Raw genomic sequence first — 22128 nt, 5'->3', positions numbered from 1 at the left:
TGTTTTGACTCCTTTATGGCTTACCTTGAGCCTATATTTAGACTGGGACAGCAAGGACTTCTGCTGAATATTTGTCTCACAATATTGTGCTTTTTTTTCCTTCTTGGAAAATGTGGGTCACTCCCTGATGTAAGTCTTTAAATCTGTCATTCAGCATGTAATTAGATATAAATCAACTCGCTTAATTTACACATAATGGTCAGTTTACTTGTTTGTACTCTCCAGCCGTGAAAACAGCGGTTGAATATCATTTTGTCATGTCCTGGAGGGGAGTCCTCGAACTTTAAGTCTTCAAATTCATAACAGGAAGCCTGTGTTAAAAACTGAGGGCATGAGATCTGAAATATGTGGTGTTTCTGCAGACAGAAAGGTTCACACAAAATGCTATTACTGGTTGCATTATGGGAAATGTAGGAAACAGTGTTTCTGGAGCTTCACCAGAAGTAAGGAGTAAAAGTCAGGATATCTTGTCCTCTCCTGCTTTGGCTTTGTCTGTTCTTTTCTCTTCCGCCATCTTTCTACAGTAGCCCAGAAAGGACAAATCGAACATTAGCTTCATAGAGCTCCTTTACTGTTTTTCTCATTTTTAATGGCCAGCATAGGAGAGGACGAGCCGAAGGGTATTCAGGTGGTTGCAGTCTGCAACCTCACCACCAGATGTCACTAAATCCTACACACTGGTCCTTTAAAGTGAGCAATCTGTTCTTATACAGTAAAGATTACTCAATCTTATTTTTCATAAATCCCATATTGCCACCGCATAAACCATCTTTATCCTCAATATGGGGAAAAAAATCAACATTCCTGCACATTCTCCGACACACCTTTGTTGATATACTACACGCCCTCTAAAGTTTCAGCTATCAGAGATCTGAACACATGGATCCTCTCTGGCTGTTCTGGACCCGATTCACGCCATAAAGCCACTCTCGGTCTAGAGAACCTGAGAAGATGACTGCTGTTTTCCTGCAGACATCGAAGCCTGATCATTACAAGAACCCAATCAATTTTCCTGTTCGAGCACAGTTGTTGATGCAGCTGCAGCGTTGCGCAATTAGGCAGCTGTACAAACAAGCAATCCATCTGCAGAAGACTACATAGAAGCAGGGAGGGAAAAAATGAGGTACAGCTGAACAGCTGTGAAGGGAAGCGACTTGGCTTCACGTGAACCTGTCCTGACACACGGTCACCTTCCATCCAGAGTGTGATTGTGAAGGTGATTTATCAGTGCAGAAGGCCGCAGCTGTAGCCTGATAGCGTTTACCCTGTGGTGCCTGGGCCAAGCCACATTGTGACAAAGGTGAAGCAGATAAATAGGCAGCGTGCTTGCACCGAATGTCAGAGAGCCGCACATAGTCAGGATGTGTCTACTGGCTGCAGACTGTTTCAGTCCCACTGAAGTCATATGCTGTCGCAGCGGGTCAGAAAAAGGTTAATTCAATTGAGGAAATTGTGAATTCACACTCTGTCGCTTAAAATGTGCTCCGGACAGCATAATTGGATCAATCCTCCAGGAGTTTACAAATCAAAGCTGTTTACTGGAGGGTCTTTAAAGGTCTCAGGTGTCCATGTTTGGCCACACTTCAGAGGACGCTACAGTGTGCAGCTTCAGTTTAAAAGCGATGCTCTCATCCAGCGTGAGGAGCACAGAGTGCTGCAGCAGATTTATGTCAGACAATAAAAACATTGTGTAAATGCATTGCTGAGGAAAGAGATCAAATGACGGCTCGCTATAAAGATGGAAGCATTTTGAAGTTCAAGAGAGCGTGTAAAGAAGGCATTTAGATTTAATGTGACGGAGTTTTAATCTCCAGCAGGTTATGAACAGAGGTGGAATGTAACCCAAGCACTGCATTGAAGAGCTAACATAACCATAATAATAGCACTAACAGTTCAACTCTAGCAATGTTTAATGTAGCATTGTGTTCACATACCTGCTGTTTGAATACTGTGTGATTCATGTTTTAACATCTTGCTATTACATCAATGCAATATCTTACACAATATTACACATTTTTTTTTGCATACTGAGCCTTATATATATATATTTTTTCTTACATATATTCTATCTGGGGGCTGCACGGTGGCGCAGCAGGTAGTGCGCGTGCCTCACAGCAAAAAGGTTGCAGGTTTGATTCCCGGGTCGGGCCCTTCTGTGTGAAGTTTGCATGTTCTTCCCGTGCATGCGTGGGTTCTCTCCGGGCACTCTGGCTTCCTCCCACCCACCACCAACCAACCTAATGCTCATTAGGTTGATTGTTGACTCTAAATTGCCCCTAGGTGTGAGTGTGAGTGTGAATGGTGTGTGTATGTGCCTTGCGATCGGCTGGCGACCGGCCCAGGGTGTACCCCGCCTCTCGCCCGCCGACAGCTGAGATAGGCTCCGGCCCCCCCGCGACCCCGTAAGGGATAAGCGGCATAGAAAATGGATGGATGGATATTCTATCTGCTATTTTTTATTTTGTATTTATTATTCCCTTCGACATCCCCTTTATTGCTTGCTGTCTGTAACACCCTAATTTCCCCAGCAGAGGATTAATAAAGTTATATCTTATATTATCTCCACCACTGGTTATGGAGCAAGTCTGCTCTTCTGGACTGAAAGACCTCCTACCCCCACCCCAAAACCTGCACCACTGCAGATCCAAACCAATGATGGCGGCGTGGAGCTGTCACCACACTGGAAGTCGAAGGATGCAAACATAAAGTAGGTGATGCTGGTTAATTTTGGAGGATAGAGACATGATGAATGGAAGCTTTCAAGCTGTGAATGATGTTTGGGGGTGTTGACATGTGGATGTCTTCAGCATATTGTCTTCTCAGTGTAAATGTATCCTGTTGAAGGTCAAGTTCACGTACGGAAGTTTGCATTAAACATTCAATAAATATAAGTCATGACTTGTTTTCCGACTTCACTGTTATGACCTCAGCCACATCGTTGTTGGTGTGAGTGCTGTAAGTAGTTTTCACCACTAGATAGCAGCAGAATGCAGACATCAACAGACTGCCGCACTGCTTTTCTCACAAGTTAAATGCCTTTTATCTGTTATAACTTAACCTTTTGAGCATGTTGTCATTTTTAATTTAATTGGTATCAGGAAACAGATCAGAGCATTATTCTTTACTCTCCAAATTTAATTTATTGTCTTGCACACTTCAAATATTAAAATACTGGTATATACATTCTAAACATTTTGATATCATAACTGGCCTACTCAAGGTACTGTTTCTGAGTACTATACTTAACACCTCTTTATTCAGGGGTCAGTTTTACCTGAGTTACCTTTCTTCAGCCAGAGGGGGGAAAAAAGACAGTGAATAAATTATTAACTTTATACAATGTCAAAATAGTAGTTTTGCACTTTAATTTAGTTAAAATAGTATCTCTGACCACAAACTAGCCATTTGTTTCGCAGAACCACAGATTTTACTTCCACTAACATCCACTAAATAACTCTGCCTTTAACTGAAAGTAGTAAATAAATAATAATACGTTTTGTTGTTTTTTTTATTATATATATCTTTACAGGAAAGTAGCCATTTGTATTTGCTTTTGCAGGAGTCTGGTTTACATGATAATCTGTGATGCAATCTTCCTCCTCCTGACACCAGCCTGGTTAATGTTTACACACATAACAGTGTTACAGTAAAGGCAGTATTTATCAAGCAGGTGAATAAATCCCAGGTTCACAGGTTTGTGTGACCCAGGATGGCCTATTTTATGTGTGCTATTCAAAGGTGGAAGATTATTTACTCCACTAATTCTGACGTCCTTTTTAGATTTTATGCTACTTTATACTTCCACACTGCAGAAGGAATTATTGTACTTAACTACAAGTATTTGATAAATATAGTTACAAGATGCATTTCAGATTAAAAGTTTCAACCTAAATATATGACCAGCTTCTAAAATATGATGCATTGTTGTAAATAAAACTACTAAACAGCTCATAAAGTTGTTCTAAAACTCCACCTTGCCCATATTGAAATGTTGCCAATGCATTAATGCATCTAATACTTCAGTAATATATGATAAATATAACTCTGATAGGGGCCACTGTGGATAACAAGTACTTTTAATACTTTATTTTGCTGAGAAAAACAAATACTTAGATACAACTTTTGATTGCGGGACTTTTACTTGTAGTTAAGCATTTTCAACTTGCAGTATTAATACTTTTACTTAGAAGATCTCAGTACTTCTCGCACCACTGGTGATGTGGATATGCAATTTTTTTTAACCAGTACCGGTCAGACATGAAGCTATAATATATTAAATATACAAATATATGTAATCAGTAAGAATTAGGCAACCACAAAAATGGCACACAAAACCTTTTAATTACATTTAATAATGTTGCACAATACAAAACATCACTTGCATTCCTATGTTGAGCCGTAACCTCCCTTCAGTTCAGTGTTTCAACAGAAATATCGAGGCAGACTTGATGTAAACATCTTAAATCCAACTGTTTATGCGGCAAAGGAATCATAAAACATGAATCTGCACAACAAAACACCTTTCGTTATGTAGGCATTTTTGATTTGCACACAAAAGCAGCCAAGCACATGAGAATGACGAGTAGCATATAACTGGCCCAGATTTGCAATAGAAGAAAAACAGCAGAGGCAAAAGGTGTACAATATCTGATATGGACCGCATACTTTTTAAGTAAATATATAAAAACATCTAATTGTCGGGAAATCCAATAAAGAGTACGAAAAATATTACGAATATTTTAATAATATACCAGCGCTAAGAAATCAATATTGTTTAATGACCTACGTAACAACTTTTATACATTTCTTTAAGTAAAAAAATACTTTGGAAAAAGAGAGTTAAGGTTTCTGACTTTTCGTGAGGAGGTAGCTTCTGTCCTCCTGTGCCCTTATTTGATGACTTTCACATACCAAATTGTACCTTGTCCTCAGAGTTATGACTTTGAGATGGAGAAGTCATAAACAATTCAGCTTCACAATAGCCAGGCCAGAAATGCAGTTAATATTGAGATTACTGATTGAAGTAAAGTGATGTTCATTTGTTGCTGTTGAGCATTTTTACATATATCCCTGAACAAAGCAACAGCACAGCAATGTCAAATCAAAACAATTCATACATGTTCATTGAAGAAAACGACCCAATTCAGAAATGGACTTTGGTGCCACCTGTCATGATAAAATTACCTAATTATTTACTCTTTGCAGGTTTGCCTTTACAGCAGGTGACACCCAAACACACGCATTTCAGACGTGTATAACTTTCAAGATAGAGATTGTTTCATTGCAAAGCTTCAGCCTTCATTAACTTGTGTGTGCATGCTATACGGTTCACTGACAATTACAGTGGTATTAATATTCAGGACTCATGCTTAAATCTTAAAAGCTCAATAAAAACTGCCTATTTCTGGCAAGGCTAGTGGAAGTAGGACTGCAGGGTACCACGGCGGCGGACATCGGTTGTCCAGCAGTGGAAGCCACCACCCAGAGAATTGGCATGGCGAATGTTCACCTTTATGGTCTTGATACCTGCAACAAAACAATGCATTTCTGCATTATTACACAGCACAGAGGGCTTTTTTCTTGAAAATACCCTTTATATAAATATTCCCCCTTACAGATGAATTCAAAATATCTGTTGATGGGGGCAAAATGATGGAATGACTTGAATGTACAAACTCACCAAGATTCTCAAACATTTTTTGAATAGTGCTTTCATTGGCGTCCACCATAACACGCTTCTCATCCAGCATCAGGACGTTCATGGACAGCCATTTGGAGGACATCCACAGTGGGTGGTCTGCATAGGAAGGGAGAGAAGGGAGAGGTTTTTTTTTTTTCTTTAGGAAAAAATCTAAACGTTCTGCTTATGTAAGAGAAACGTTAGCTTTTGTGCCCACCATCAGGAATCAGAGGTGTTGGAGGTTTCACAACAGTCCAGCCGGCCTTCTTGAACATGTCGATCTGGGTGAAAGGACAAAGATCAGCGGTGAGCACGGGCGCGTTATCAAACCCTAATATCAGTCCACAGGAGGGCAGCACAGGGCACAGGTGAGCAACGACAAGTGGCCTTTCCTATCTTATGGTACCTGGTGACACGGGCGATCAGGGTTCGACAGCACCAGTCCTGGCCCGATGATGTTAAAAGTGGCATCGATGTGCATGGGGTTCGGGTCTTTGAATGAGATTATGTGGATCTTGTAGTCTGGGGCCAGATGACGACGCATCCACTCAATCCCCATGTAATTTGTAACCTGCAAATTAAAATGAAATAAAAATGAAACACTGCATATTCAGATGCAAGTAAAGGACTCTTTTATGTAGCTGTGCTAGTTGAGGGAATAAAAGGCCCAGAGGCCTCTATGTGTCATCGAATCTTCCATTCTGCACACCACATGTTGCTCTGCACGTCACTGTTATATAAACAAAAGACTTTTGGATAAAAATGGAGGATTTGTCATGCTTTTAAGTTTGACAGCCTTCATACTTGACTCCTCTGGACAAAAAGATCCCTCCCAGCTCGGATGAAATCAGCAGCATCGAAGCAGGGCTCGTGCTCCGTGGTCACAAACTTCCCCTGGGCGGCCAGCTTGTGTCTGTCCTCCACTGTGTGCATGGGGTAGTCCTGAATGACACCATGCAACAATGATTTACTCTCCAGCAATCAAGCAACAGTGCAATAAACAGCACAAGGTCAAGAGGTCAGAGGTGATAAGAAGCAACCTAAAAACGGTGTTTTAACTTTGTCCTGAATGTTCAGCACGCAGGACGAACAGTGTCTCAAATTAAAGATAAAGCCTCACCTGATCGTACAGATCATTAGCCATAGTGGGTTTAGGAGCAGTGGTCCATTTTGCACCTTTTCTGAAGTACTCCTTGATCAAAGGTCTGTAGGCTCGGTACTCAAAGAAGCGAGCCCTCCAGGCCATGGGAGCCTCGATAATCTCGTTTCCCACAACCATAAGGATGTCTCTGGGCATGGCAGCGTACATGCCTGCAACAGATTCAACGATACACGATTAGTTTCCATAGAATAGTTCATAAAACACAATGTGATGCTTTAACACTGTTATCATGCACAGGTTACTTAAGTAAAAGCAGCATTACACTACAGAAATACTCAGAATCTCACGTACAAAGTTTTACTTAAGATGATCAACAAAATTGTACTTTTAAGTAACAAAAGTTAATTCTAGACTGATTTTAACAGATATTTATACTTGTGTGTGCTTTAATCCATAAAAATGCATCACAGTTCATCAACTAATAACATGTTTTATGTGCAAAATGTGAACTTGTAAGTAAATAGTAACTACAGTTGTGTACAACATGTTACTTAACTACAGTGCTTTCGTGTGTAAGCGCTGTGACTTGCTGGGTTTGAAATGGGAACCACTGCTTTACACGAACGTTTTGGACATAAACTGATGTTAACAGGGCTGAACATGGACATTAAAATGCTTCTCGGTGAGTAATATCTCTGCTTTGTGTGTGTTTTTTACCTGATGATGTGAAGTCTGGAGTTTTGTATTCCGTGGACCAGTCGATGGGTTCCGGCCTCCTCACAGTGACGCCCTCGTGACGCAGAATATTGCACATTTCTTCAATCTCAGCGACAGATTTTTTCAAGTGGTCCACAGGAAAAGACTGACCCCCGTACTTCTGGTAGAAGGGCCAGTTCTTCTCATATGTGTTTGCCTGTTACAATATGAAATGATTCAATTTTGCTGTATTTTTTACAATCTGTTGGTAGGGAACCCACACAGCAGTGGCTCACATATGGATATTTTGCGATCTGCATGTTTCACAGAAGTCATCTGGACATTATAGCTTACCTTCACTTCCACAGTGAAGGGAGGCACTTGGGCGTTTTCAGCACGGCCCACGATCACCTCCTCAAGAGGGTCCCATTCATTGTAGCTGCACACAGGACATTCCTGCAGCACGGGCTCAGTAACATGTTCCTCTTCAACTGCACGCTGCGTCTGTGCAGCTGCTGCACTCGAGGTGCTCTGGAAGGCCCTCTGCGACCATCCCGTCACCGCCCGGCCAAGCTGAGGAGGGAGAAAAAGGACTTTTTTATACTCTGCAGCACAAAAAGAGCCTTCAATTTTCCGCTGTGGGGATGACAGATGCAGAGAAAAGCTTTTGCATAAACTATGCCAGTTCTTAAGATTTAATAGACCTTTTCAGGAAAATGCAGTGTATACTTAATAAAATCTGCAGTGCACAAAATTAGCTGTGTGTAATTACTACTGTGGTATGCGTGTTTATTCCGATTTTATTTTAGATCCAGAAATTTAGTGAAATTCTAAGTGATATAATCAAACACATGACTTGGCTGGCCGCTCACATGTAAAAAGGCTAATTCAAACAGAGTCAAACGGTCTTGGCTGACAAGAGAAGCACAGTGACCTTAGATATCAATGAAAAATGCCAGCAGTTTGTTTGGTGCCAAAGTACACGTGTTATTAAGGAGCATTATCTCCACAGATAGTGTGGCCTCTGCTGGCTCAGGAGCAGCTCAAGTGTCACTGAGTTTGGGAGCGCATCTGTGCCAAACAGCTGTTCACTGTCACTCAGGGACCAATGGAAAAAGAAAAGAAAAAGCGTTCTCAGCAAATAGAAACAAATCAATCCTTGGACTGAGGTCTGTTTGATACAATCAGTGTTTTTGAGCCCAAATAGTCGATCAGATTGGATTTGATTCTCCATATATTGTTTTTTTCACTAACTGAGAGGCTTCAATCAAACAAACGGTTAACCAGAAAATCAGTTAAACTGATCTCAAGTGAAAGAAGCAGCTCAGATGTAGTCTAGTGAAGAAAATGAACAAAATTTCTTTATTCACCTTGACTGACATGTGCTTTTTTTCTGAACAAAAAAAATGTACTTTTCTAAAACATTTTTGGAAAAAAAAAGGAAAGAAAAAAAAAAAAAAAAGACATGAAACCACCATAATACCAACCATGGCTCCGATCAGATGGGCAGCCTCGGCCCCCCTGCTACCTCCTCTCAGACACCTGACTCGCAGCATTGTCCAACGTAATAGTGAGTGTGTCAGTGAAATCAAACGGCAGCGCAGGATCCACCTCGCAGTTTGCGCATGAATGGAGACAGCCGGGCTTTATAGGAGCGGGTCTACGTGCCTCTGAGGCCATTGGTCGCTTTCATGTTGTGGGGCAACGTGACTCGAGAAAAAGCATTCGTGAAACACAATCCCTTACGCCAGCAAATTCTTATCAACCGGGCTACTAACGTTAAAGTTTTCCAAGGAGAACATCTGAAAATGTCTCCAGAATTGGTTTCTTTGCGCAGAATATCTTTGCTCTCCTTTTTGTTTTTGCGCAGAAAACATAATTTAAGCGACAGTATGGATCGATTAAAGATACTCTGGCTTTGCAAAACAAACTGCAGATTACTTTGATGGATCTTGTTTGCATCATAAGGCTGAAAACACTTAAAATGCGCCTTTGAAATGTTTAATTTCTTAATAAATCAGATTCAGTCGTCTCTTTCCAGAGTTAATCACAGAAAAGACACGGCTGAAACTCAATAACTGGCTGCAAACTTTACTGTAAATTATCCGTGAGTGGGTGTTATGAGTCAGTTTGTCATATTTGACGGGTTTGAATGCATCCATATCATCTTGCTGGCGGACATCAGGTGAAATCAGAGTTCACATAAGAGATAGCCCTGTGTCGTCTGTGTCACCACATGCTTCGTTGGGTTGTGCTCACATGAGTTTCATAACCCAAAGACCTCACTGACTGCTGATAGCGCCTCTAAAAAAGCCTCTGGCTGATGCCCAAGGGTTCAAAGGATATGCCCCAAGGATGCCTTCAGCTCCCAGCAGCATCTTTCACTGCTTCGGCGCTCTCATAGAAAATTCTGTGACCTAATCTAAACTCTTATTTTATCATTAAAGCTGCATTGATACAATAATGCAATGCAAAGCTGCTCTCTGTCCCGTATCTCTCCACCCTCCTCCATAGGAGACTGACCCCCACGGGGGCAGCTGACGTGGATACTCTTTAAGACACATCAGCTGGCCAGGCACTGATTAGCGACACGTGGTTATATAAGCACCTCGTGGCCTCTCCGATTCCTTGATTTCCATGATCAAGCAGTCAGACGTGTGAATCATGTAACTTGAGTTGTGCATGTTTCATCTTGTGCGCTTTCGGCTTTCCTAAAGAGCGGCAGCGCCGGCTCCTCCGCATCCCTGCAGACTTTTCTGCACAGTCTGGGGAAAGCGGCTCAACCTGCGGCTCCGCAGGTCCGCCTGCACAGCCGCTGTCTCACGTGCAGGAAGCGGCGGACCTATCGGCTAAAGCCTGTTTAGCGTTGAATTCAGACAGCCAACGCAAATGGGCAAGTGTGCAATTATACGTGCGTCTGCGTCAATCTGCAATTACACCGCCCAAACGCTAGTTGGCGATAGGGTTTCTCTGTCGCTGTGAGTTTCTTCGTGTACTTGTAGTTCAAACAATGGTGTCAGGAAGTGAATGGGTCATGTTGGAGTTGTGGCTAATAAATGTGGAACAACAAGTCTAAATAACTGAAATTATGACAACACAGGAAGTAAAGAAGACGTTGGAGGAGATACAACCATTGAACCAACAGAGGCTGAACTTTCTGTAGTTGTCCAGCCGCTGAGAGACATAGACAAGCAAATGTATTTCAGATATTGGCAGCTGGTAGATTTGACGATTTGGTTTGGTTTGGATGATCTGCAACCATTTATCTTGCATCTGCGTATGCACAGTATGCCTACAGACATTACTAAGGAAATGGCATGATGCCAAGCAAACCAATCAGTCTGACGCCATGATGTCCAGTTAAATTTCTAGGGAGATACACGTCAGGCTACTGCACAGTAGGCCTACGTGGGGTAGAGTTAATGCAGAAGTATAAATCAGCCTTAACATCCACATCCACAGTCCCTTGTTGAATCTGACCTAGTTGGAGAACACTGGTGGGTGTACATAGCTGCGGGTAATTAATAATAATCAGGAGATGTCAGGGACCTCAGCAGCCCTACAAGCTGGCCCACCCCAGCCTGCGTCTGGTTTCGGGTAACCTAATGGTCCCTTTTGAGACAAATTGACATGGTCTAAACAAGATCAGTAGAGTGAGTGGGGCTGGGGCCCCCATGTCCTCCCCTCAGTCCCCCCCCCCGCCTGTCTTGGGACACCCTTGGGGCGGACCCCTGGGTGGTTTCCACCATGACGCAGGGTTATTGTTTGCCATTATGTCATACTGCTACCTTTACAAGGTGCATGGATGCTGTCTTGGGTCCCTTGCGTCAGAAAGGTCTTTGCATTCCTCAATCAGCTGGACGACTGGCTGGGTCTCCGAAACTGGAAGAGGCTTTGCAGAGTCAAAGAGACATTTGACATTTGGAAGCAATTTTTTAACTGAAAATTAAGGTAGATTTTAAAGGATTAAAATATATATATTGCAAAAATAGGTCACTGTTAAACAATGATAATAACTTGGTTCATCAGTGATGAGAGAAGCCTTTATAACCCGTTCACATAAGCAGCATTTTTCCACAGTGTGCAAAGTTTCTTGCGTTAAACCCCATCGGTGAAAACATTTTCATCATCAAACATATGAGTTTAGACACTTATCTTGTGATGAATGTGCTCTAAGTATTATAGGATCAAACAATGACGCTCTTGTTCCTTTAATTGACCGTTTGATTTGACACGCTCACGCAGTGCAGCGGCATCTAGTGGCCACTGTTGTCAAAGCAGCTTCTCAGGTAATTAAATGCTTCAAAGAGAAATAAATAATTGCCACATGACTTGGTGAGAGAATACAGAGACCATCTTCTCCTTCCAAAACATAGGCTCTCAACTTTTGGTGAAGCTCTTTGATTGTGAGTCCCGCATCAGCACCAAAACCACAATGCTCACGGGGATCGAACAGGCGGCATCATGCTCCACACCAGAAAACATAAGACTGAGAAATGTACACAAACTGCGAGTTGTCTCTATGGGGATTATTTAGGAAGGAAGTCTTTTGGGAATACGCAAACATTGCGGTCACTTTCAGCGCATGCGCACGGCAAAATACACAAATTTCAAAAATAGAAACTACATTTACTTTTTTGGTTCTTCATAGTATTTCATTACCCACTTTAATATGAAAACAGAGAAAGGCAGTTATTTTCCTTTATGATGCCAGCAAAAAACGGGAGAAGAGAAATTGGACAGAACCTGGACTGAACTACCAAAAAGTAGTAATACAGCCCGATGTACTATATGACTAATAATGAAATAATGATAAGAAAGACTGAAAATGATTTTTTGTTTGTTTGTTTTTTCAGGTCCACTAGTCTACTGCATCAGCTGACCCCGGACAAGCTGCAGAGTCCACATCCTGTAACATCAACAGATGACCCTGGCGTCTGGCTGCTGGTGCCACATCCTTTATTTTTAATAACCTAAATAAATCTTGCTCTGATCGATGAGCCAATCCCTCCTACTTTTACAATGAAAATAACAATACGCAGCCGCTGAGCATTATTCCCTCCAGTCACCAGTCTTCCAGTTTCTCCAGATATTTGACCTTTTCTGCGAACCTAACTTACTCCTGGAGAAAATGCTCCGCCCCGCCGATCAAACCCCCTTTTGCAGCATTCCTCATTTTGCAGCAGGGTCGCACTTTTCTCTTTTTGGCAGGCTTTTAAACGAGAAAACACATGATGGAGATGTATTTACTTTCATTCGTCCTGGCGAGTATCCTCCTCATCCCGTTCGCTCTCAAAACTTTGTCCCCTTTGCTTTGGACGGATATTCTGTATTTCAGGGATCTGCTGCGGATTTTAGTGACCTTCGTCAGGAGGCGAAGGAGGAGACCTCTCTTCTTTGTTTTGGACCGCTTCTTGGAGCAGACCGCTGCGAATCCGGACAAGCTGTTCATTGTGTTTGAAAATGAGAGTTTCACGTATGATCACACGGAGAAGAGGAGCAATAAGACGGCCAACGCGCTCCGGTCTCACCCGGGGTTCAGAGCCGGGGACACCGTCGCGCTTTTCATGGGGAATGAACCCGCCTTCATGTTTACCTGGCTGGCCTTGGCTAAATTAGGCTGTCCTGTGGCTCTCCTCAATCACAACATCCGCACCAAGTCCCTGCTGCACTGCTTTAACTGCTGCAAGGCCAAAGTACTGATAGCTGCCTCAGGTTTGTGCAGTATGAGCAAAAAGTTAAGGCCCAACAACAACAACAACAACAATAATAATAGTAATAAACTTTATTTGTATAACACCTTTCATACAGGAACTGCAGCTCAAAGTGCAGAATGAATGTAAAATAAGATGGCACCCACTTGTTGATGGTAGTAAAACTAAGATAGAATAAGGATGAAATGCATAAAACCACAGGATAAAATAATAAAATACAGATTAAAAAAAGATTGCACAATGCACAGAAGTTTCATGTCTGTATCAGGACGTCTGACTCGTTCAGACTGAAGTGGAGAGATTTCAGCTTTCTTTTGGAAATGTTCAGTGAGCTGGCTCCCCGATGTCTTTACATAGTGTTTTCCAAAGCTTTGTGCTAATGAGACATTGCCTTACGTTACTGTGGTTTATGTTTTTAGAAGAAGAATTTTACTGCTAAAACAAGCTTGAAAGTTCTTTTTTTCCCCTTCAACATCCTCTTAAAAAGACCATTTAATAGCTTCTGGGCCAAATGGATCGCACATCCTTTATTTAATCATGTATTTCCATTTAAGTGGGCCAGTTGATGTTTTGTAGGAGATGTAAAGAGACCCCTTGATTTAAAACAGTCATGAGGAGGGGACTGAAAATATTTACAATTTGAATTTAAGTTCAAGTTCAGAGGGTTTTAGTTTATTTTGTTTTGTGAAAAAAAAAAAAAAAAAAAAATCTGCATAAAAACTGTATTCAAATATTTCTCTGGTGGTTTGACAGGGGCTCAGCTGGCATTTTCATGGGTCTCAAAGCAGCTTTTTGGGTTTCTGGAACAGCTTTTAACCAAGACAGGGATGCAAACAGGTGGCTTGCTTTGTTTTTAAAATACTGCAGCGCACATTGTCATGACCCCCACAGTTCACTGTTAGTCCTCCAGCCTCTATGCTCAGGTGATTGTTGGCTTCCATAAGGCTTTAATCATACATGCATTTTCTGTAAAGCCTCACATTTCACTGCCAATATTGGGCAAGCATCTAGACAAGTCTGCATATAAATATAAAACTAGTACCAGATGTTTTTGATTGTGCTTTACGTCCCTTTCCAGAGCTGAAGGAAGCTGTGGAGGACGTGCTGCCCTCCCTGATAGAGCAGGGCGTCACCGTCCTCCTGATGACCAAACACTGCAGCACACCTGGAATTGAGAGTTTCTCTGATAAAGTGGACGAGGCCCCGGACTCTCCGCTTCCCCGATCCCTCAGATCACACATCACATTCAAAAGTCCCGCAGTTTACATCTACACCTCAGGAACTACAGGTATCTCTGCATCCGTCGTTGTCTCACAGTTTCACGTGATAGTCTGTTCCCACAACAACACATTCAGGTTTCAAGGTTTGCGCTGTTTGCGTCCTGTTGTATTTCAGGTCTCCCGAAGGCAGCTGTGGTCAACCAGAACCGCCTCTTAACAGCTCTGGCTGTTTTAGCATCGAACGGTGTCACGCCGAGTGATGTCATCTACCTCAACCTGCCTCTGTACCACACAGCTGGATTTGTTATAGGCTTTATTGGCGCCATTGAGACAGGTGAGACCATTGAGACAGTCGTAACCTCAAAGGCTTTGTCAGGGCTGTGTGACTGACGAACACTTCACTGACCTAACAATGAGTTGCAGCTTGTTTTATATGTTTCAGGATTTGTTATAACTGAATGATATGCATGTATATATTTGCCTGCATTTGTCTCCCAATTGAAATACCCAAATTCATGCGTAAATTAGTCTTTATCACCGCCAGCGCGACTGTTGACCTCAGCAGAAATGAGACAGCTGTGTTGCAATGGTAGTAAAAACTGGGCGAAGACTGCATTTTCGGTATTTCAAGCCAAACTGTCGTACAATCAAATTCAGACTGCAGCACAGCGAGCGATAAAATCTGCACCAAAATGCAATCCCTCACTGGCTTCCCACTTGCAATTGCTGGCAGCTAATTTTATCAGTTGCCAAAGTTTGGCCGATCACTTGAACCTCACATCTCTGCAGCGGAGGGGAAGTAAATTGCTCATGCACCCGCTGTACCCCCTGAAGATTATGCTTATTCATGAAAGTGGGACCCTGTTACAGGACCGTCATAATGTTCTCACGCATGACCTAAATATGAGCCGAGTGCTGCATCGTTGTAAACTGTAAAGTGACGCCCCTGCTCCTCCTTCTCACTCTGCTATTCCTGCTCCTGTGAAGCTAAAAGAAAGAGTCTTTTGTCACTGCGGACCAGTAATCTGAACAGAGCCGGGTCAACCAAAACCAGATTACCTCTAATTGCTTTTTTCTAAATAGGCTAAAGTTCACACTGCTTTTATATGTCTGAGAAAGCCTGAGTGACCCGCACATATTAGGAGAAATCCGATAGTGCCCCACAACAATCACAGGCATGTCGTGCAGTACATGTAGTTAAAAGGCATACAATTTGATACTGTTGGCACGAGTTGCATACAGTTCCACGCGTACATGAAGTGCAGCAATTCATCTTTAATTCAGTCAATTCAGAACACAAATGAAGTGTAGAAATAAGTAGGGACATTGTAGTTAATGCACTAGTGGTGTTGCAGATCAGTTAAAAACTTATCCATCAATGCTTTAAAAACTGTCATAATAAACATAATGTCTTTGTTTAAATGGACACAAGCTGTATTTCTACTTATATAACTGAATATTTAAAGTTTTGATCAGCACAAGTCGTTGAAACTGAGTCCGAAACTGTTGACACATTTCCCCCAATCAAATATTCTACTTTCTCTCCGTCTTAATTTGAAGGGTCAACAATCATTCTGAAGAGGAAGTTTTCTGCCTCTCAGTTTTGGGACGACTGCAGGAAAAACAGCGTGACTGTTGTCCAGTACATAGGAGAGGTGATGCGGTACCTCTGCAGCACGCCAAAGGTAAAAGGATTTGCACAGTTTCCAGCTCTGCACACGGCGCTTTTCAGCCCAGTGCTGCAAAGCTCAGAACTAAGCAGCATTACAGTATTTCAGCATTGTAGGAATAATGTTTGTTTGATAGATAAACAGGTTTTGAAGTCTCACTATTTTACGTTGCTGATTCAGCAGCATTTTGTGCCCTTTGTCATTTGACTCTGCGGCACTTTCAAACCAATCAAACAGTCAAAACTCTCAAGTGAAATCCAAACCAGCGGCATTCTTTCAGGGCTGGCTGGACATTCAGGCGACCCGCCCGCCCCCCTTACTCAGGGGCAGAGGAACTTGAGATTGAATGTTGATATATTGATCCACATTTATTTTATGTAATTATTTATGTTTTCATCACATGCTTGAAGGACTTCAACTGTTCTGAAAACTCCCCCGGCGCAGCACAGCTGGCTTACCGAAATAGAAATTGTTAAATCTCGACGATCGGGTTCCAGCCGTCTGCGTCACGAGCTGCAGGGGTTTTAGCCGCTTGAAACATCGTGGATGTATGTAAATAGATATGCTACCTAGACATTTTTAAAGGTATTGTATACTTCCGAGATCTCTTAAAGATGTACCTGCTGTATTTAGGAGTAAACACTCTCCCTACATGTATGGCCATTCAGAGTATCTAATTGCATCACATGAAGTGCAGTCTCAATTTACTGCGTGACCCTGTGGCAGCAACAGGAGGTGGTTTGTCTGTATTGGGTCAGCTCTAGGAATAGATGGTGGCCTTTACTTAGGAGGACCATATTGAGTAACTTGGCAGTCAAATCGCCCTGGACTAATTTGTGACTTTAAGGTCACGAGTGGTATTTCTTATACACTATTTACATGGTTTTTAGAGAGATTAGTATTTTTAAGTTGTGCTTTTTGCTCCTCTGATCTGATTTCTAATGTCAAATTTTGACATTTATACAGGAATTAGGCAGATTTGATCAGAAATCCTAATTAAGGACCTTATTAGATGATTGTTGTATGTTTATTCTCAAGCATATGAGTTCACATGCGTGTGTGTTTAAAAGCAGTGCCGCCAAACACCTTTTCAACAGAGTTTTGGTTTTTACTGTTAACCAATTGAAATACTTTGACTGCAGAGAGAAAATGACAAGGACCATAAAGTAAGGCTGGCCATTGGGAACGGCGTGAGAGCAGAGATATGGAGAGAGTTTCTCAATCGCTTCGGGAACATTGAGATTCGAGAGTTTTACGCCTCCACCGAGGGAAATGTGGGATTTGTCAACTACGCAGGGAAAATTGGAGCTATTGGACGAGTCAACTTTTTGCATCAGGTAAGAAAGAGATTGCAAAACATTGTTATTTCCTGTCAACATTGTTTCTATTGACATTTACAGACAAGTCATTAGCGTGTGTTTAAAAGTAAGTGCAGCAATACATCAGTTTGTAGTGTCGCTGTCCTGTGAGGACCACGTATCTCCATGAAAAGCTCAGGAAATGTCAACTTTTCATGAGCTCAAATTCAAAATCACCAAATTTGTACATACGTGATTTTCACTGGGCAGGAAGGGTATGGAAAATTGTAATTTGAAAGTAGATGTAGTGGAGTAAAAACTGCAAAAAGCCTCTGAGATGCGATAGAATAGAAGTATGCAGTCTAATGGAAATACTCAAGTAAAGCACAAATATCTCAAATGTGCTTAGTTACATCCACCTCTAGTAAATGATGTGTGAATTTTATGATTTATTCTGCTGCTGGTGTAATGTATTGGGCACATAGTGCAAAACTGGTGTCTTGACTTCCTCCTGCAGAAGCTGTTTCCTTACACTCTGATCCAGTATGACACAGAGCGGGATGAACCGGTTCGAGATGCTAACGGCCTCTGCCTGGAGTCCCCCAGAGGTGAAGCAACTTCTGCAAATGTTCATAGAAGTTAGATCGCTGTATCCCACACTTTCAACCTTACCTCTACTCACACTGATTTATACAGCAGAGGTCATGACTGCAGAGACTATTCACAAACCACATCAGGACCCCGATGGCAGTAAAATCCTGTCCCTTGACTTTTTCTTTTAGGTGAGACGGGACTGCTGGTGTCGAAGATCACAGACATCGCTCCTTTTGTCGGTTACGCCCAGAATGAAGGGCAAACAGAGAGGAAGAGACTTCGTAATGTTCTCAAGAAAGGAGATCTTTACTTCAACAGCGGAGACCTGCTGAGGATCGATCAAGACAACTTCATTTACTTCCAGGATCGTGTAGGTGACACATTCAGGTACAGAAGAAATGCAAATAGAAATAGTTTTAAACTGCAATATCAGCCAAATTATACAGCTGAGAATGAAAAAGGGCAAGGTCAGTTAAAGAGTGCATTATTAGATAGACAAAGGATAGATCCACATGAAGTGAGGAAGCGTGGGAGACTTTTCATTTGTGTTTTTACAGAGTTGATCTCTTTCCATGATAATTTACCTGCGGCTAATTTAAGAGCGACTCTGACACTGGTCATGCAAATGTGGAAAGAAGAAAAGAGTTTTTTATTTTGCACAATCCATGATTATTATACAACACTTAATGGGAATGCTTCTTTCGTGCATAAAGCACATTGGTTATAGAGAAAACATGTTAAATACATTTTCCTGTTTTCAACAGTCCTGCAGCACTAAATTTCCTGCATGTCATGCACCAGACTCCTCTAGAAAAGCGATGAAGCTCTGGGGAAAGTTTTCTTCATTGTGTTTTTGTTCCCTCACATGCACAGATCTGTAAATTACAGTTTTGCCTTCGGTTAAAAAACAAAATTGATATAAAGTTGTAACTTCTTTGAGCCCACAGGTGGAAAGGTGAGAATGTGGCCACAACCGAGGTGTCTGACATCCTGACGATCAGCGATTGTCTCAAAGAAGCCAACGTTTATGGAGTCCAAGTGCCAGGTGATGGTCATTTCCTCCCAGTCTGTGCATTAAGAATACCGTGACTTCCAAATGGCAGAACACTGAAGAGAGACACTGATGATTGAGTGTTTTCTCTGTGTCTGTTTTGTTGGGCAACGTAGGGCATGAGGGACGAATAGGGATGGCGGCTGTCACTGTGAAGGAGGGTGCTCAGTTTGATGGAAGTAAAATATATAAGCACATTGTTAGCTACCTGCCCTCATATGCCCGACCTCGCTTTGTAAGGATACAGGTACGTTTATTTATGTTTTCAAAAAATGTTTGTCATTGTCAATGCTGGACGATGCATTTTGACTTTTTTTCTCATAGCGTTTGCGGCATGCGATCAAAATCAGGCCATGATATTTTGATTCTGTGCCTGAGAGAGCGTTTTGAACTTTGCTTCCATCCAGAATGCCGTGGAGTTGACGGGAACATTCAAGCAAATGAAGATGAAGTTAGTGGAGGAAGGTTATGATCCAGGACGTATCCAGGACCCTCTTTACATCCTTGATGATCATGAGAAGAGTTACGTACCGCTGACAGCTCAGGTCTACAGCTGCATCCTCTCAGGAAACATCAAACTCTAACTGTGCAGGCTGCATTTGAATAATGAATATCCAGGTTTAATGCTATTATTGAAGTATAAACACCTCAGAATCAGAAGTGCTGGATTCATTTATAAAGATTCAGGAGCTGGGACGGGAGGGAGATTGACACAGTTAAGGATATACTTACTGGCAAGTGATAATATAAATACCATATGTACTAACATAATGACTGCTTTCCAGTATGAGGACTGCTGCTTTTACTTAGTTATTTTAGTGGTGTTCAGAAGTGTTAGCAGAATTCTGTGCTTTTAGGAAAGAGGTGAGTAGCAAAGATTCAAAGAATTTGTAGAAATGTTTACATTTATGTGCCAATGTGTGTGAACAGAAATGACTTTCCTAAAAAAAATGTAAATGATTCTTACTGTCAAACCATGTGTGTCTGATTTTACTCAGCAAAGCTGCAGCAATATGAAACCAAACTACAGGCGTGACCGACCACAAGGTGGAGACACATGCACATGCTACCAGAGTCAGTGTAGTTGGGATATGACATTGAGCTGCAGGCGTTTACCCCCATTCAGCCACTTGATGTACGGCAGTCAGGCCTGGCTTGCAGGTGATGTTCCACCTCAGCCTGAAGGCAAGGGTGGGGCTTGCAGACAGGCAAGCCAGGCAGTTGCTTGGAGCCCTCGGCCACTAGAGGGGCCCCGGCCACTTATTTACAACAACTATTACTGATAGGCCTTAGGCTTTCAGGGACCTCTGTTGGTCCCTGGACCTCACTGTGAGAACCACTAATCTATTTTTTCAGCATTCATCTCAAATGTCCCAGAAATTGTGCATTTAAATGTGTGCAAAAACCAAATTTTTGCGGTGTGCACGGGTGGGGTGGGGGCCCCAGGGATTTCTTGCTTGGAGCCCCAAGAGACCCTAGCAACGCCACTGCCTGAAGGTGCTGGATGAGGTTGCGGTCAGGCCTCTGTGCGGGCCGGTGCAGCTCCTCCACAGCAAACTGGAAACAGGTTGAAACATAACTCCGAAAGTTGGAAGCACATCTGTATCATTGTTTGCTGAAGCACTAAAATTAGGTGGAACTAAGGGCCCCAAACCATGAAAATCAGCAGCAGAGCAAACAGAAGTTTCAGTATGCGTTTGGCATGTACGTGTTCGTCTTTCTTATGTAGTGACATGGACAGCACATCTGTTCGGCCTCCTACAATCGCACACACAAAAACTTTAATGATTGAGAAATAAGAGTTACAAGTTTATTCCAGGGGGGCAAAGTCCTTGCTGCAGTCACAGCTTGTACCATATTGTTGACGTCAATGTTTAATATCAGTTACACCAGTTCAGATGTCTCTTTTTCACTCAGTAAGGAACGGCAAAATCATCTATGCAGAGGAAAATAATAAATAGTTCAACAGAGCAGACATGACAGAGCGAGCAGTTAATAACACAGTGAGTAATTTTCTAACGGGCCTGACAATCGAAGCCTCTGGATCCATCCCAGAAGAATCTCAGAAAGGTGCACCGTTGTACTGTAATTGTAGTGTAATATACACTGTGTCTCAACCATCCTGATGGAGCAAAAGGCAGTTTTATTCTTTTATTATCACTTTGCTGCTTTAGATCAAAAAGAGGGAGAGTCACAAGAAATTCACCCTTGATTTGAGAACTCAATAACAATAAAAGCAATAAAATAAAAAATAATTAAAAAAAATAAATAATAATAATAAAAAAAAAATAAAATAAAAGCTCACTTTTATTGTTACTGCCTCGGCTTTTATGGCACCACAAAGCAATGATTTTAGCCTAATGTTCATTATAAACATAATTGTACACAAACTTGAGTTTGAATTACACATCTTCAAGATGATAATGATGATTGGAGCCCTTGTGGTCAAAGAAGGGTCATTAAAGGAGGCATAAGGGGGGGGGGAAATGATAATAAATGTGTTGAAATTAGTGTACAGTAGCTCAATGCTTTGTAATGTTATTTCAACTTATTACACATGTGCATCTCCCCCAGGCTTTGTATGAATGAAACATTTTTATGGCTGAATAGTTTCTCTTTACATTTACTTTAAACACACAGATAATTAACCCATGAGGCCACTGTGATTCAGAACAATGTGAGAAACTAACATTTAAACAACCCTCATTGCCCCAAGTTGGTTTGCCAATTAATCACTGGTGCAAAGTGATTTATTGTTGACCATAATTTCAGCACCCATCCTGATTTTGGCAGCTTCTCGTGCAGGGGAAGTTCTGACCACGTGATGATAACACAGAGATAAAACAGCTTTGCAGGAGAGGACCACTGCAGCCGTTTCGCAGACTGTTAGCAGCTGCTGGAGGGTTACTTTCCACATGGAATACATGCTATAACCTGTAGACTCTTCTTATGTCTGCTCATCGTTAGATCTCGCGTGATCTCGCAGGGCAACTTTTGTGAACACCCTAAAAAAAAATCGTACAAAGTTCAAGCGTCTAAACACGAAGGGCCTGTTCTCATCTCATGTGTTGAACCTCTCACAACTGGACTGGCACTGATTATC

The 22128-nt window shown here is 42.0% G+C and overlaps 2 protein-coding genes across 2 annotated transcripts; one reads left to right on the top strand and one right to left on the bottom strand.

The window, feature by feature from the left end:
- Positions 1-5413: 5413 nt before the first annotated feature.
- gatm (glycine amidinotransferase (L-arginine:glycine amidinotransferase)) lies at positions 5414-9047 on the bottom strand. Its single transcript, XM_070967474.1, has 9 exons — positions 8966-9047; positions 7833-8051; positions 7500-7695; positions 6801-6991; positions 6485-6622; positions 6087-6251; positions 5898-5961; positions 5681-5797; positions 5414-5526 (listed from the first exon to the last, which is right to left on the bottom strand). The coding sequence occupies exons 1-9, from the start codon at positions 9032-9034 to the stop codon at positions 5414-5416; spliced, it is 1272 nt and encodes a 423-aa protein (XP_070823575.1). The 5' UTR covers positions 9035-9047.
- A 3633-nt stretch (positions 9048-12680) lies between these two features.
- On the top strand, positions 12681-19996 carry LOC139329807 (long-chain fatty acid transport protein 2). The gene is made up of 10 exons (XM_070960325.1): positions 12681-13193; positions 14271-14480; positions 14588-14746; positions 15973-16097; positions 17225-17419; positions 17898-17988; positions 18163-18361; positions 18922-19019; positions 19142-19272; positions 19433-19996. The coding sequence occupies exons 1-10, from the start codon at positions 12710-12712 to the stop codon at positions 19607-19609; spliced, it is 1869 nt and encodes a 622-aa protein (XP_070816426.1). The 5' UTR covers positions 12681-12709; the 3' UTR covers positions 19610-19996.
- Positions 19997-22128: the final 2132 nt, after the last annotated feature.

This window comes from Chaetodon trifascialis, chromosome 1, assembly GCF_039877785.1.
Source record: "Chaetodon trifascialis isolate fChaTrf1 chromosome 1, fChaTrf1.hap1, whole genome shotgun sequence".
In the NCBI taxonomy this organism is placed as follows: domain Eukaryota; kingdom Metazoa; phylum Chordata; class Actinopteri; order Chaetodontiformes; family Chaetodontidae; genus Chaetodon; species Chaetodon trifascialis.
This window is presented reverse-complemented; position numbering and strand designations above follow the sequence as displayed.

Excerpts from the sequence above, each read along its gene's own strand:
- LOC139329807 (XM_070960325.1), top strand. The coding sequence starts at position 12,710 with ATGATGGAGATGTATTTACTTTCATTCGTCCTGGCGAGTATCCTCCTC. Across the intron at positions 14,481-14,587 it reads CTACACCTCAGGAACTACAG|GTCTCCCGAAGGCAGCTGTG; the intron begins GTATCTCTGCAT and ends GTTGTATTTCAG. Across the intron at positions 18,362-18,921 it reads CGTGTAGGTGACACATTCAG|GTGGAAAGGTGAGAATGTGG; the intron begins GTACAGAAGAAA and ends TTGAGCCCACAG.
- gatm (XM_070967474.1), bottom strand. The coding sequence starts at position 9,034 with ATGCTGCGAGTCAGGTGTCTGAGAGGAGGTAGCAGGGGGGCCGAGGCT. Across the intron at positions 6,623-6,800 it reads CTAATGATCTGTACGATCAG|GACTACCCCATGCACACAGT; the intron begins GTGAGGCTTTAT and ends GGTGTCATTCAG. Across the intron at positions 5,527-5,680 it reads AAAAATGTTTGAGAATCTTG|GTATCAAGACCATAAAGGTG; the intron begins GTGAGTTTGTAC and ends GTTTTGTTGCAG.